This window comes from Sturnira hondurensis, unplaced genomic scaffold (assembly GCF_014824575.4).
Source record: "Sturnira hondurensis isolate 20B ecotype Veracruz unplaced genomic scaffold, ASM1482457v3 Scaffold0022201, whole genome shotgun sequence".
Classification (NCBI taxonomy): Eukaryota; Metazoa; Chordata; class Mammalia; order Chiroptera; family Phyllostomidae; genus Sturnira; species Sturnira hondurensis.
The window spans coordinates 3,177,000-3,192,846 of record NW_028094832.1 but is presented as its reverse complement, the minus strand read 5'-3'; the positions used below and the strand labels follow the sequence as shown (position 1 = coordinate 3,192,846).

General features: G+C 40.7%; 1 protein-coding gene across 3 annotated transcripts in view; it reads right to left on the bottom strand.

The window, feature by feature from the left end:
• The window catches only part of EPM2A (EPM2A glucan phosphatase, laforin), a 79,811-nt gene extending 69,784 nt beyond the window's left edge, over positions 1 to 10,027 (bottom strand). For 2 of the 3 annotated variants that reach the window (XR_005064813.1, XM_037034769.1), the window contains exon 1: positions 9,548 to 10,019. Coding sequence is in view for 2 of the 3 variants with exons in the window: in XM_037034769.1 (XP_036890664.1) it covers positions 9,548 to 9,848 (301 nt within the window). In the remaining variant the exon portion in view is untranslated. Of the gene's footprint in view, positions 1 to 9,547 lie in introns of all 3 variants that reach the window. The other variant, XM_037034770.1, reaches the window with a different exon arrangement.
• Between the last annotated feature and the right edge of the window lie 5,820 nt (positions 10,028 to 15,847).

Here is a 15,847-nt window from a genome sequence, read left to right as displayed (position 1 = left end):
GACAACAACTGAGAAGGGTGGAAATGGGAGGGAGGGGGGAGGATGGGGGTGGGATGGGATGGGAGTAATAGACAGAAAACTATACTTGAAAAATAATTAAAAAATTAAAAAAAAATAAAAATAAAAAATAAAAAATAAAAAAATCAAGTTCAAGAGAGAAGACAAAGTTTCCTTTAATCTCAAAATATCTATATGGTATCTTAAATAAAAATAAATTTATTGTTAAAAAAAAAAGAAGTGTATGCAGTCCTGACATGCTACAATCACACAGGAACCTCGGAAATTGATACTAAGTAAAAAAATCAGTCACAGAGTGCCACATATTGTATGGTTCCATTTATAAAAAATATCCAGAATAGGCAAATCCAGAGACACAAAGTACTTTAGTGTTTGCCAGGGAATGGGGGAGGGAGGTGTGGAAATTGATTAGTAATGAGTATAGGGTTTCTTTCCAGAGTAGTGAAAATGTTGCAGAATTAGTGTTGCTGACTACACAATTTGTGAATAGAATAAAATCCACTATTGTATGTTTTAAAGGGGTGAATGTTATGGTATGTGAATTACATCTCAATAAAACTATTTAAAAACCACATGAATTTCCAGGCTCTCTCCTTAGGATTTTGTTGGTCTGGGACTGACCCAAGAATCCACACATTTAAAAGAAACTCTTGTTCTGATTTATTTCACTTAGTGCAATACCCTCTAGATCCCTCCGTGTTGTCACAAATAGTATTTTCATGGGATACCCCTCTATTGCAAATAAAATGTGAGATATTACTGGAAAGCAATAAACATAAAAAATCCAGTAACAAAATTTTTATTTGATATTATTAATACAAATATTATTCCCATTTACAAAGAATGTTCATATACAATGTCTTTCAAAAAAACTCCAGCCATTGTTAATATAACAAGAATGGTTTGCGTGCAATATTGACATAACCTGGCAGCCAAGGAGAGTGTACATGTGTGAACTGCAATGTGCATGTGTGAACACTGACTTCCCTGTACTAGTCAGTGGGGGCAGTAGACACCATTGAGTGAGCATGTGTACTGTGTGGCCATCACATTCAAAATGACTGAGCAAGGAGCACAAGGAATCTGCATCAGTTTTGTGTTAAGCTTGAACATCCCTCCATGGAAACTATTTGGATGATACAGAAGGCTGCAGCTATGGGCAACTGCTGATTGGCAGCTTCATCACAACCATGCACCTGCTCATATATCATGTCTCGTGCACAGTGTTTTGGCAAAACATCAAGTCACCCGGGTGACTTAGCCCCACTACAGCCCAGATACGGCACCGTAGAACTTCCAGCTCTTCCCAAAAGTATAACCACCTTTAAAAGGGAAGAGATTCCAGACCATCATTGAGATTCAGAAAATATGACAGGACAGCTAACAATAACTGGGAGAACTGTGTGAGGTCCCACGGTGGCTACTTTGAAGGGGACTGAGGCATCATTGTCCTATGTACAATGTTTCTTGCATCTCATATCTTCTTCAGTAAATGTCTCTATTTTTCATATTCTATGGCTGGATTCCTTCAGGACAGGCCTCATATAGCAACTCATTTCTTCCTCATATTATTTGGAACTAGTAAATGGTAAAAGTTTTACTTTTAACCAGTGTCTTTCTATAAAACATTCAGAATGTATCCAACCTGAGTCCAGTTGATGATATTTAGAACAGTTCTGAATCTAGAACAGCATGGAAATTATAGTGTAACCCCAAACATGGTTTTCCATGTAAGGGGGTCCAAATTACTCCAGTTCCGGAACTGGTCTGTAGGGCTACTGCCACTCTCATCAAACAGGTAGATATTTAGTGACTTCAATCAGTGAAGAAGGTAATAAATATATTGGTAATCTACAGTAAAAGGCATGAGTGCCAATGTGATATTAACTGTTCCCAAAGATACAAATGGTTGATAAAAGTCACAATGTAACATCCAGAAATGATGGCGAAAGAGATCAAATGATGATAAAAATTCTCTCTGTTCATCGGAACAGTGTAGGTCCTTCTGCAACTAAACTGAAAAGGAAAATGATTTTCGAGTAGCCCCTCCTCTGACCCCCTGTGATTTAGCTAAAATTCAGGATGAGGCTCTCTGTTCACTTGACGTTAGGACTTAACATTCAGAAACACGAAGGTCACGGAGCTCACGACGGTCAGCGTCTCACCCCAGTGTGCACTGGCTCTTCCACAGACCTCAGCTGGCTACGCACGGCCCAGGACGCCACCATCAGGGCAGAGAACCGAGAACGTTTTCCAGGTAACAAAATGCAAGTTTTTGACAGTGCTGGAACTACAGAACACTTTGAGGTGCTTACTGTAACAGAAGCCCTGGCACCTGTGCCAGTGCCAAGGCCAAGAGCACCTCTCACACTTAGGGGAGGCCCAGCTGGTCTGACCTGCCCTGCCCGCTGAACTCATCTCTCTGCCAGAAGGCTGACATTGCCACAGACTTCCCTCACCTCATTAAGCGATCCATTCTCTGGCTTTCTACAAATCCAGTTGGTAAATCTTTCTTTCATTCATTCTCAAACCCCAAACATCAGCGAGTATTACCTTCACACACAGAAACATATTTAATGAGGTATAAAATCTCTACCACATGGGTTTGTATTTCCTTAAACACCATAGACTGGGTTACCCTGGTTCACACGAATGCCTCATCCAGCTTATTATTTTGTCTCCACTGAAGCACCAAGGCACACTTGTAAGGTTGCACTTGCTCTACCACCTTTTGGGAGGGGGAAAAAAGAGTTTCATAACTTTCCTCCCTCCCCACCATGTGAGTAAAATAACATTTTAATTTTCCCTAAAATTGGAACCTCACTCTGCTTTTAGGGGACATGAACAAGTCATCTAAAAGCAGCAAAATTTTCATTTCAGCTGCCGCTCACTTTCTGACAAAGGGCTGGGATCAGGTACGGGGGGAGACAGAATGAGAACCCCTGGATTATTTGAGTCTAGCACAACTTGTTTGCGTAGACGGTAGGCTGTGGCTGGACCCCCGAGAGGGAAAAAAATGCTTTCCATTTTTATCTGCATGCCCTTCCTGATGTCCTCAAAACTTTGTCATTTTGACAGAAACATCACAGTCAGTGAATGTTATGATGAAAGAAAGTAGGAAGAGGGATTAAGAGAATGTCAAGAGAGAAGACCAGCTGGAACTGAGTCTCAACTCGCCTCTTCAGTGATTCCTCGCATGGTTCACTCGAGTGTAGTATGCACAGCTATGCTCTTGAAACACTCTCACTTCGTTAATAGAGTAAACCAAGGACCAAGGTCACGTGCAGAAGACCTTTCTTCTATTCAGTTTATCCAATTAAAACTGATGCACTGCACTCACAAACGTTGGCTGGAATGTGGATGAGACCCCTTAGGCAGCACGTGTCCATCTAACCTCTGCTCTGACATAGTCTTCACCAAGGTGTACAAATGGGTAACACACGCAGTTTTGCAGAGGCTGCGGCGCAACCTGAATACAGGAATAATATTGCTGTGATTAAGGGTCAGTGTATGGAGCAGTCCAATTACATAACACTGCTGCCTCTGTGAACACACAGTTTTTAAGACAAATAAAGTCCATCCTAGTAAAAATGGAAAGGCAGAGAAACCTTTCTGCTACCAAAACCTGTTGTGTATCTTAAAGTTACAACTACTACTTTGTTCTAGACACTTTGTAAACTAGTCCACATAACAACCCTAGTGTGGTTGTTTACCACCCCTTTCCAGAAAGGACGTAACAAACTCCCTGGGTTAAGTACTTTACGTAAGGTTACACAAGTCTGTCGCAGAATTTGGTCTAATCTGGCTTTATCCTACTCCAAACATTTGTCCTCTCCACAGTACTGTGGTGTCCCTTGGTACTGCCTACAGAATATATGCCTCTTATCTGGAATAGTGAAGTAGTTATGGGGCAAATTTTTACACCCAAAGACAACTGACAGCCTCTTCTAATAATGTTAGAATATTAAGAACAATTTAATAAAATTTTTAAATCTTTTCAAGATTTATTATCTATTGCAGGTTATATCGAATACCCGCCCGCCCCCCAATTTATATTTTAACCACCTAAGCCTGAGCTCTCCAGCACGTCACTTTATCTGGAGAGAGGGTCTTCACAGCAGTAATCAAGCCACAGCTAAGTCACTGGCTGCACCCTACTCCAATATGACTGGTATTATTATACAAAGAAAAAAATCAGACGGAGAGACACAAAGAGGGAAGATGACAGAAAGACCATGGAGAAGACAGCCGTCTATAAGTCAGGGAGAGAAGACGAGAACAGATCATTCCTTCGTAGACCTCAGAAGTGACGGCTTAGATTCTGGGCTTCGAAGGCACCAGAATTACAAGACAGTAAGTTTCTGTTGTTGAAGTCGTCCATTCTTAGTACTCTGTTATGATAGCTCTAGCAAGCTATACATTATCTTAAAGATATAAAGCCGAATGTTGATTTGTTTAACCTTCTTAAATGTTAATAATAGATTATTTAGGAATGCAAAATTTCCATGTGTCAAATTTACTCTAATGTAATTATTGATGCACAAGAGGTGACATGGACTTAAAACAAATTCCAGTTTGTGCAGAACGAATAAAAGACTGGAATAAAAAATAGTGACTATTTGAACACTGAAGTTATGGCCATAAAAATCTAAGACCATAAAGCCTGAGCCTGTTGGGTGGGCACAGACATTTAATGGCAGATTACAACTAAAAAGTCAAGAATCTTCAGAATAAAAGACTCTCAACAAAAATAATTTCATTTTAACAAGAAGATATATGTTAAGCTCTGTGTGTCTCTGTTACATACCTATATAAACATGTATGCATATGCATGTGTACATAAAATATGAGAAATAAATTAAATAGCAAAATCAGGCACTGTTATTTTGCAAAAATTTTAATATGCTGGAAAAAATCTACCTATAAACTTTTAAAAATCAGAGATTGCTTCTACTGTCTATGAAACCAAAAACTAGAAAAGTAGAGAAATATATGAAACAACTGTTTATACATACACACATTGAGCTAAAACGTGTGGGACTGTAACCCCTGAGAAAAGAAAAATAAACAAAATGAACAATGTGAAGGCTTTGGATTTCTGTCTGTAGGGAATTTCTGAACCATAACACAGGAAAGTGATCCCAAACAGAGCCCAGGGGTCTTGTGATTAAGGAAACAGAAATCCAAATTTGGGAAGAACAAAGTGACTAGAATTTGGAGAGCCAGATTCCAGAGATGACAAAGCCACCCAGAGAGAGAGGTCCATAAATCTGCGTAAAGGTCTCCTGGACTCTGGCTGCATCCAGTCTATGAATGTAGATGGTGGACTCTGGCAGAGCTATGCAAAGAAAAACGTCAGGAAAAACACCTGTGCTCATATAGCACTGGGACGCATTTGAGTGCCCACCAGAGTGAGGAGATCCTGTATAACACACAGGGTATTCAGCAGAGAACCCAGGAAGAGCAAGGCTTGGTAGGTCTATTTCGGGGCTACAGTAGGCCTACAGTAAAAGATACTATAGGCCTGCCCTTATAAACCTTCAAGATAAACCTCAAGAGGAACAGGCAAATCCACAAATAACTGCTGGGGCAAAAAATCCAACTCTCTGATATAATGTACAACTGAAATATCCAGCATCCAAACAAAAATCAATAGACACAAAAGTCGATTTCTTTCCTAGGTATGATCAATGAACAATTAAAATTTAAAACTGAAATTTAAAAATATATACCACTTAAAATAGGATTAAAAAAGTCTTATGTATAAATGTAACAAAATGTGTACTGAATCTGTATGTAAAAAACTACGAAATCCCTAATGAAAAAATAATAACAAAAAACCCAATTAAACAAAAATATATTCCATGTTCATGGGTTAAAAGAGAATATTTATATGGTACAAATTCATCTGAATTTAATCTATAGTCAATGAAATTCCAATCAAAATCATAGCAAGCTATTTTGTAGATATCAACAAACTGATTCTAAAATGGATATGCAAAGGCAAAGAACCAAGAAGAGCCGATATAATACTGAAGAACAAAACTGGAGAACTAATCACGTTCCACTATTTCAAAATTAGTATAAAACTATAGTAATCAACACGGTGTGATATTGGTGGAAAAAACAGAGACATGAGTCAGTGGCACTAAATAGAGAAACAGACCCATGCACTGTGAGCACAATTGACTCATTTTTGATAAAGGCAATTCAACAAAGAAAGAATAGTATTTTTGATCAATGGTAGTGGAACAATTGGATATTTGTATACCAAAAAATTAAAAATAAACTAGACATAGACCTTATACCACATATAAAAAATTAACCCAAAATTGATTATAGACCTAAATACAAAACTATAAAACTTCTAGAGTGGTGAACATAATACAATATACAGATGATGTATTATAGAACTTTACATCTGAAACCTATATAATTTTATTAACCAATGTCACCCCAATAAATTCAATAAAAAAATTCTAGAAAATAGCATAGGAGAAAATGTAAGTGGCCTTGAAGTTGGAGATGATTTTTTTATTCAAATCCAAAAGCACAATCTCTGAAAGGAAAATTAATAAGCTGAACTTTATTAAACGACTTCTATCTGGAAAAAACACTGTTAAGAGAATGAAAAGACAAGTCCCAGACTGGGAGAACATATTTGCAAATCAAGAATTTGTATCCAAAATATACAAAGAACCCTTAAAACTCAGCAATAAGAAAACAAGCCACCCCATTTAAAAATGGAGGAAAGATCTGAGTAGGCACTCAAATACAACCTCAGTGTGTTAAAGTGGGTACAGGAAGGGCAAGTAAGCACATAAAGATGGTCAGCATTATCAGTCATTAGGGGCTTGCAAATTAAAGCAATGAGATACCACTTTACATCCTATTAAAATAGTTAATATCCAAAAATTAAGCAATGCCAATTACTGACGAGACTACGGAGCAACAGAAACTCTCATTCATAGCTGGTAGGAATGGATTGAAAACGCTGTGAGACCCTGAAAGACGTGTCTACGCAAAAACTTGCACATCGATGGTCACAGCAGCTTCACTCACAGTCATCAAAACCTGGAAGCAATCAAGATGTTCTTCAATAGGTAAATGAATAAACAAACTGTGGTGCATCCATAAATAGAGTATTACTCAGCAATAAAAATAAATGAGCTCACAAGCCACACACTTGCACAAAGCCCTCAGATACATCCTCATGCGATAAGGTAAGGGAGAGTTTAAGTTTCAAATGAAGAAAAAAAACATTGCCTACAAAGAAATGGGCTTATTTTGACATCAGAATGATCAATTACAATGGATGCTAGAAAGTTACAAAGGCAAAGCCATCCCGGGGAGACTAATTCTACCAGATGATGAATCAAGGAGGAGGGCAAAACAAAGACATTCTCGGGCATTTAAGAACTCAGATATTTTATCTTTCATTTACTGTTTCTTGAAAATTATTTGAGGATACCAGCCAACAAAATGATTCAGCTATTCAGGAAAGAGGGAGATGTGGAATCCAAAACAATGCAACTAACATAGGAGTTCAGTTTTTTTAAAAAAGTCCCAGATAGCTGTGCTCAGAAAGCTATAGATTAGTGAAAATTAGAAGAGGAATTCTCCATTCTTTAAGAGAAAAAAGGTTTGCAAAAAGTACGAAATTTGTTTTCATCAAATAGTGCAATCAAGCTGGGAAATTTTGAGGACTGGTGCGCTTCTTCTGTTTAAATAGGTACTGTCTAATTTTAATAAAATACATTATTTATATGGTCACTCAGAAAAACCTATACTCAGAAAAGTTAAAGTTGCTACATTAAAAAATATCAATCTAAGCAAATTATTCAAAGTTTGGAAGGAACACCAGAAAAGCCAAAATAGAAAATGAGGACTGGGAAGGCCTTTGTTCTTAGCCATTTTAATTTTTATTAATAGTATTAGGTTGTTTTATTATAAAAGTATTAGTAATAGTAGTACACTGTAAAGAAGGGCAAAAAACCAAAGGGGGTGACTACATTAAGCGCTACCAGACCACGTAACTTAGTGGGGTACAGAAAGAGGCTTAGGGATAATGCACAGCACATCACAGAATGCTCCTCTTCTGTACTACTTCTTTGTTTCCTCATCCTTCTGGACCAAATGGCCTATCTTTATCATATAAACTTCCACAGAGACCTTCATTTCGTCCGCTTTCAACAACTACTGAGTGTTACACACTCCAATCCTTCACCGCACACATTTAAAGAAAGCGCTGTCCACGGTCATATCACTGTAGGACTGTAGGAGGCAGTAGTCCTCATTGGTACAACCTTTTCTGGGCAGAAATTTGACAGTCCTCCTGGAAATGTAAACTAGGGCTACACTTTGACCTAACGATTTCATTTCCCAGAATCTACCCCATCCAAATGCTCAAAGGTAACTCTATATACAAATTTTCAACGAGGCAGTTACTGTTTATAACAGAGGAAAACAAAAAGCCGACCTAAGTTAAATGCGCATTGGTACATGCAGAATATTTTGGTGCCATTTAAAAAATCAGCCCTGGCTGGTGTAGCTCAGTGGATTGAGCCTGGGCCTACGAACCACAGATCGTGGTTCGATTCCCAGTCAGGGCACATCCCTGGATTACAGGCCAGTTCCCAGCAGGGGACTCACGAGAAGCAACCATACATTGATATTTCTCTCCTTCTCTCCTTCCCTTCCTCTCTAAAGATAAATACAATATATTTTTTTAAAAATCAGATACAGCTACATCAAGTGACACTAACAGGTGATGTATATCCACACAAACACATATATTGCGCAATGAGTGGGCCTAAGATGTTTGGAGGAAAGTTTTTCACCTTGTGCATTTGATTTCATTTTTTATAAGAAGCGGTATTGTTTTTCATTTAAAAAAATCAGAGCATGACTCAACTGTCATATATTTGGGATTTTAAAAAATCCAAAAAAGAGAAAAACTTTTTTTTCAACGTCTTTTTATCGGTTCACTCTCAAATCTAATGGGGGATGGGAATCATAACGCAACTGGCATGTTGCAGCCCAGGCTTAGCGAAAAGGCAGACTTCACTGGCGGGGTCATTTTTTAGTGGAATAAGGCAAGAAAATGAGGGCACAAAAACAATCAAGGCAGAGCTGGGAGGTGAACCCATGAGCGGCGGGGTCGGCCGGGCAGTCCAGGGACCCGGCTCAGGAAAGGACACCGCGGGGGAAGCAGACCCCGGGAGTCCAAGGCGGAGAGAACCGACCCGCGACGCTGGCGTGACCTGGGTAACGAACTGAGCGCTGGGCGTGGGGGGAGGGGGTTGGAGGCTCCAAGACCTAAGGGCAGGAGGGCGGGGGGGACAGAGCCAAAGGCCGGGACTGGGTCGGGAGCGTGAGAGTTTGGCCAGCAGGGAGCAGGACGGCTTCCGAAAGTCCACGGACGCGCAGAGCGCCCAGAAGGGATGCGGCAGGGAACCCCGCATCCGCCCGGGGCCGAGTGCGGGCCGGGCTCCCCGCTCCGCTCCCCGGGCGGCCGAGCTGCCCGTACCTTCCCAGGAGAGCTCTCCTCCCGGCTCTCGCTTCAGGAACTTGTACCAGAACGTGTCCACGCGGCCCGGCTCCGCCCCGTCCTGCGCCGCCTCCGCGGGCGCCAGCTCCACCTCCCCGAGCCACAGGCCGGGCTCCTGCAGCGCCAGCGCCCCGGCTCCCGCCGCCGTGCCCGCGGGCCTCAGGCGCACCGCCCCGGGCGGCTCCCAGCGCCCCAGTTCCGGCCGCGACCCCACGACCAGAAGCTCGGGCCGGGCCCCGGCCACCGCGGGCGGCACCACTACCCCGAACCGGAACCGCATGGCGGCGGGCGGCGCGGCTCCCGGTGCCTCGCGTCTCTGGGCGGCAGACGGGGCTGGAGCGCGAGGCGGCCGCGGCGATTGGACCGCGGCGCTTGGGGCCGGGACGCGAGAGGCCCGGGCGCCGGCAGGGACACGTGCGAGGCTGCCACTTTTTTGGGCTGCATCACGCGGCCCAGGAGCCCAGGCCTCTCCCGGGCCAGGACCTGAGGCCGAGGGAAAGGGTCAGTGGGAGGCACCACCCGCCTGGCCCGTGGAATCGGGCTGGCCCCTGTCCAGCCGCCTGTTCCTACCCCGGCTCCGCGGGGCTGGCGACTTGCAGAAAGAAAAGGGAAATAAAATGGGGTTCGGAAAGGGAGGAAAACCTCCAGAGCCCCGCGGTTTTGCAGTCATCTTTCTAAATGACGGGAGATGACTGTATGAGGTTCCCAAACAAAAAGGGAATGGCATGTAGAAAGCAGCCTCTGTGACAGTGAAGTTGGAGAAGGATCCCCGAACCTGGCATCTGAAGAGCCCGGGGCCTTATACAGGTCACCGACTCTTTGTCTGGGCCTCAGGCTCTTCATCTGTAAAATGAGGGCATAAAATAATTAAAAGACTCAGCCAATCCCAAAGCTTCTCTCATTGGTGGGAGAGGCATCATTGAGGACCCAGAGCTGTTGCAAAAACACAGTATTTTTTTCCCTTACCTACTCCAAATCGATGCCTGAAATAAAGCATGATCACTTTCCTTTTTCAAAAAAAAAATGTACTGTTTTAGTATGTGTAAAATGGATTATTTCACCTTCCCAAATACAACAAAAATTCATTCTGTGATTATAAATGCATGACACTCATAACCTTTAAAGAGCATAAAAAAGAACTTTTTGTTGAAGATTGTCTTCCAGTAACAGCACTATTTTTTCAACTTAAAACAATTTGATGTCAAGAAACACAGGTTTATAGCTATTCCATCAAAAGAAACTATTCACGGGGGAGATACGGCTTTATTTTTGGCACTGCTTCAAAATAACCAAGTGTCCCATTTACTTATTTGTTCCTTTTTGATTCTTTAATAAAACTGTTCTCCTGTTCTTACATTTGTATATTCACAAACACTTAACAATCTCTTATTTGAAAACTTGGTCATCGTGCAAGCCAAAATGTCATGCATTCAGAATATCATAAGTAAAACAGAAAGTACAAAAATGTAAACCATACAAACTCAGTACTCTCTGTAGAACAATTAGTAAATGAATAGTACACTTTACTCTTAAATATTGATATTCCACTCAGTGTTTGCTTGGTTGCTAAGCGGAAGGATAAACACAAAGAAAAATGTGAAGACAGCAAGGCGGGCCAAACATGGCTGATTCATTAGCAAAGCCGATGTGAAATCACAGTGGCATGTGAGTCCATGTATTCAAATTGACCTTACAGAATATTCTTAGACTAATTTTTGGAAATTAAGAGTCAGCTGGCCATGCAAGAACATTAAGAGCTGACAGTTTAGGACTTTCTTGTTGAAAATCTCCTGCCTCTATTGTGTACTTTCCAGATGGCATTATTCCCATCCTCTCTTTCAAAAAAAAAAAAAAATACTGTCCATTGTCAACCTAAATAAAGAAGTAAATTGAGGAAAGCTCAAAATTGTCAAAAATGGCATTTTTTTCCATGAAGAGCAGAGGAATTGCAATAGAGGAAATGCAAACTATAGCAACCGATAGGCCAATCTATCGAGGATTTGGAATAGGCTGTATTTGTGGGCAAGGAATGTAAAGAGGGGAGAGTTCAGTTACATAGAGTCTGTTAAAATCAAAAACAAAAACCAGCTTTGAAAATGGCCCCTGAGCAGACCATTTCCCAGTCATACAAACAAAACTCAGTTCAGCATATTTTGCAAGGTCAACCAATCTGGGTCATTTCTTGTGTATGTCTCAAGAAACCATAAGCAAAATTTCCCAAGCTTAATATGAGGTAACCACTGACCAACTCCCTCTCGTTTAAGAAAAGTCTAATATTATCAATTTGCTGTAAATCATGGATTTACAGGAAATCAGTCTCTCAGTCCTTATGTTTGGTGTCCCTGTGATTTTCTGTTTTATATCCAGTTCCATTTTAGATTAAAATTCTTTCACACCATTCCATAGATAAAACATCAACAACAAAAGAAAGAGAGCAATGCATTTGTTTAACAGACATTATTCCTCTTCTTGCATTATAAAGAGATTGAGTAATTTTAACAGTTGGAAGAACCTCTTAACAAAATTGATAACATGGACTTACATGTAGTACAAATGTGATAGCTACATTGTACAGCCAGTAAAACACAACTATAAAGAAGAGCAAGACCAAAATACAGATTAAAGAACATACGGTGAAGCTTCAGTCATACTGTGCCTGTAAATCATTTGAATTTGTTAACCATGAAAATTATAACAGCCAATGAGGCCTAATTATGTGCCAAGCATGTCGTTTTCATATTCATATTATCTTATATAATTCTCTCACCAATTCTTTGTGGTAACTGCCACTGTTGTCCCCATTTTATGTGAAGAAACAGTCACAGAAAGGCCCGGTAAATAGGCCACAACAAGGAAGGGACAGAGCCAGTGCTTAAAGTCATTCATTCAGCCGATAGTTAAAATTTATACAACACGTAAAATTGCATTATATGTAAGGTGCGTGACTTGGTTTCTGATAAGGAAAATCATTACAGAATGCACTTAAAAACCAGCATATTTAAATGAGTTATTCTTCATTAGGTCATAATAAATAATGAACTTCCTGTAATTATTTCCTGTAACTAACTTCATCCTTAGAAATGATGCCACAGAATCATAAGCAGCAATCTAAATTGGTCAATGAGTCTATAAAGACATAAATGTCTGGTATTTAGAGTGGATTTGATGTCAGGTTCTAGAAAATGGTCATTTGATGTCTTTCTATGCCTTTCTTGTTGGTAGCGGAAACACAGGTTTAAGAAACCAAGGTGAAGAATTTTTCTAGTTATTAGGCTGTGTTATGCCCAGCTCTTTTCCCTACTTATGTTCCCCATGTGACTTTTTTTTACATTTCAAAGAATCATGATATTAGGTAAAAGGACTATTTATGAAATCGATTTGAGGTCAGATTCTTGATAATATGAAGACAAGCTTACTTTAAAGCAAGAATCAACTGATCGAAGAACATCATTCTGGTAATATTTTTTAAACACCAACCCCATTTCTTTCACTGAATTTCTTTTGTATGGTGCTATCTTATAATAACTACAACATTTCTTGAAGAATGGGTGATAAATTCCAATTTAGAGTTTCAGGGTCCCATTCAAATGTTAATTCTTTCAAAGTTCCCTCAGGGAAAGGTTTTACTTAGCTCTCTTGTGGCTGAAGTTTTCTGAAGCAATCTTTGAGTCGTTAGTGGACTGTCATTAATTTGTCCTTGTAATATTGTGTATGTGTTCACATGCTCACTGATGTGAGCCACTGTCCATCCAAATACTTAGGGGATCTTATAACTCTTCATTTATTACTTATCAGAACATATCTAAGAGTTTCATGTATCCCATATACTATTTCAAATTTTGCACCTTAAAAAATAAAAACAAAAGCAAACCAACAAAACCTTCCAGAGAGAATTTGACTACAGATTAGCAACTTTTGTACATTGTGGCTGACTTTTCTAGGTTAGAAAATTGTAAGCTAGGCCATATGAAACCCCTTCGAGACTCTGGAGCAATAGAAGGAACTGAGCTGTACCAAAAATTTATCCAAAAATCCCACATTTCTCAACTATGTAAGCAATTCATGTCCTCTTTGATACGTATGCAAATCTCCCACATCCAGGGCATTCCAGTGAGTCCACTTCCTGCGCCATCCTGACAGAGAGAAGCACTGAATCTTCAGTGTCCCACCAACAGCCAGTTTTATCATGCGTCTTTTCTGTGATTTCTACAATATTAAAATGTTAATGCATAACCACAAGAAGGATCACAAACAACGTCAAAACAGCACCCAGAACTGCCAGAAAATTGAACTGCATGGAGGTCCAACAACCAAGGATTTAAAGAAGCCATATTCATCCAGACGGGTTGGAGGGGTGGAGACAGGGAACCAGGGCAAAGACAATACAGTGTGGCCATGGCAAGGTGGTGGCAGCAAGGCAGTGGCAGTGGTGGCTGGCAGGGTGGGTGGTCCCCCATTCACGTGTGGTGAATAAACATCAGGAGGGACACCTTGGTGGCGAGCATCCCAGCCCTAGACCAGACTGCACAGGGTTCCAGCACTAGGAAAATACAGCCTTATAACTTGTAAAAACCACTGGGGTTTGGGGCAGCAGAATAAACTGTCGCTCTCTCAGGAGAGTCCATTTACATGTCCCACATGGTTCTAGGATGTATGCAAACCCACCCACTCTGGGAACCGCCACCAGGGCAACAGCTGGAAGGGTGCCAGGCACATGCAGGAAGTGGGAGAAATTACTGGAAATGAGGCAAGTGCTGAGCAAGCCTCCAGCAGCCAGGCAGTGGCACGGTAGCCTCTCTGACCCCTCCCCCCCACACAGAGCCACAAAGTGGTGAAGCCGGTTGCCCTGCTCTGGCAGATACCTAAGGCTCCACCCCATACACCTGAACAGGTGCACTAGGACAGAGGGCCAGGCAGCCCTACCCAATACACAGAAACAAACACAGGGAGGCAGCCAAACTGAGAAGACAAAGAAATATGGCCTAAATGAAAGAACAGAACAAAACCCCAGAAAGAGAACTAAATGAAACGAAGATAGTCACCCCATCAGATGCTGAGTTCAATACCCTAGTGATAAGGATGCTCAGAGAACTCATTGAGTGTGGCAAAAGAATCAGGAAAGAAACGAAGGCTACACTAAGTCAAGTAAATAAAAATTGGCAGGGACCCAATAGTAAAGGGAAGGAGATCAGGATTCAAATCAATGATTTGGAACATAAGGAAGGAATAAACATTCAACCAGAACAGAATGAAAAAACAAGAATTCAAAAAAAATTAGGAGAGTATAAGAAGATTCTGAGACATCTCCAAAAGAGCCAATATCTAAATGATAGAGATGCCAGAAGGAGAAGAGAAAGAGCAAGAAATTGAAAACTTATTTGAAAAATTAATGAAAGAAAACTTCTCTAATTTGTGAAGGATATAGACCTATAAGTCCAGGAAGCATAGAGAGTCTCAAACAAGTTGAACCCAAAAAGGACCACACCAAGACACATCACAATTAAAATGCCAAAAGTTAAAGACAAAGAAAGAATCTTAAAAGCAGCAAGAGAAAGGCAGAGAGTTACCTACAAAGGAGTCCCATAAGACTGTCAGGTGATTTCTCAAAAGAAATTTTGCAGGCAAGAACAGACTGGCAAGAAGTATTCAAAATAATGAAAAGCCAGGACCTACGACCTGGATCACTCTATCCAGCAAAGCTGTAATTCGGAGTGGAAGGGCAGATAAAATGTTTCCCAGACAAGGTAAAGCTAAAGAAGATTTTCCTCATCAATCCAATATTACATGAAATGTTAAAGGGACTTATTTAAGAAAAAGAGATCAAAATGACTATAAACTCAAAACTGTCAACAACTGAATCTGAAAAACCAAAAACAAACTGAGCAAACAACCAGAACAGGAACACAGTCATATGTATGGAAAGCATTAGAAGGGTTATCAGCTGGGAAGGGGCAGGAGGAAAGTGGGGGAAAGGGTACAAGTAATAAGAAGCATAATTGGTAGCTACAAAATAGACAAGAGAGATGCTAAGAGTAGTATAGGAAATGGAGAAGCCAAAGAACTTATATGCATAACCTATGGACATGAACTAAGGTGGCGGGGAGAATACTGGACAGAGGGGTACAGGGCATAGGGGGATAAAGGGGGAAAACAAATGGGACAACTGTAATGGCATAATCAATAAAATATACTTTAAAAAGAATAGTAGAGGAGATGGAGAAGACAGAGAACTTACATGCATGGCCCTTGGACATGAAGTGAGGAGGAAGAGAATGCTGG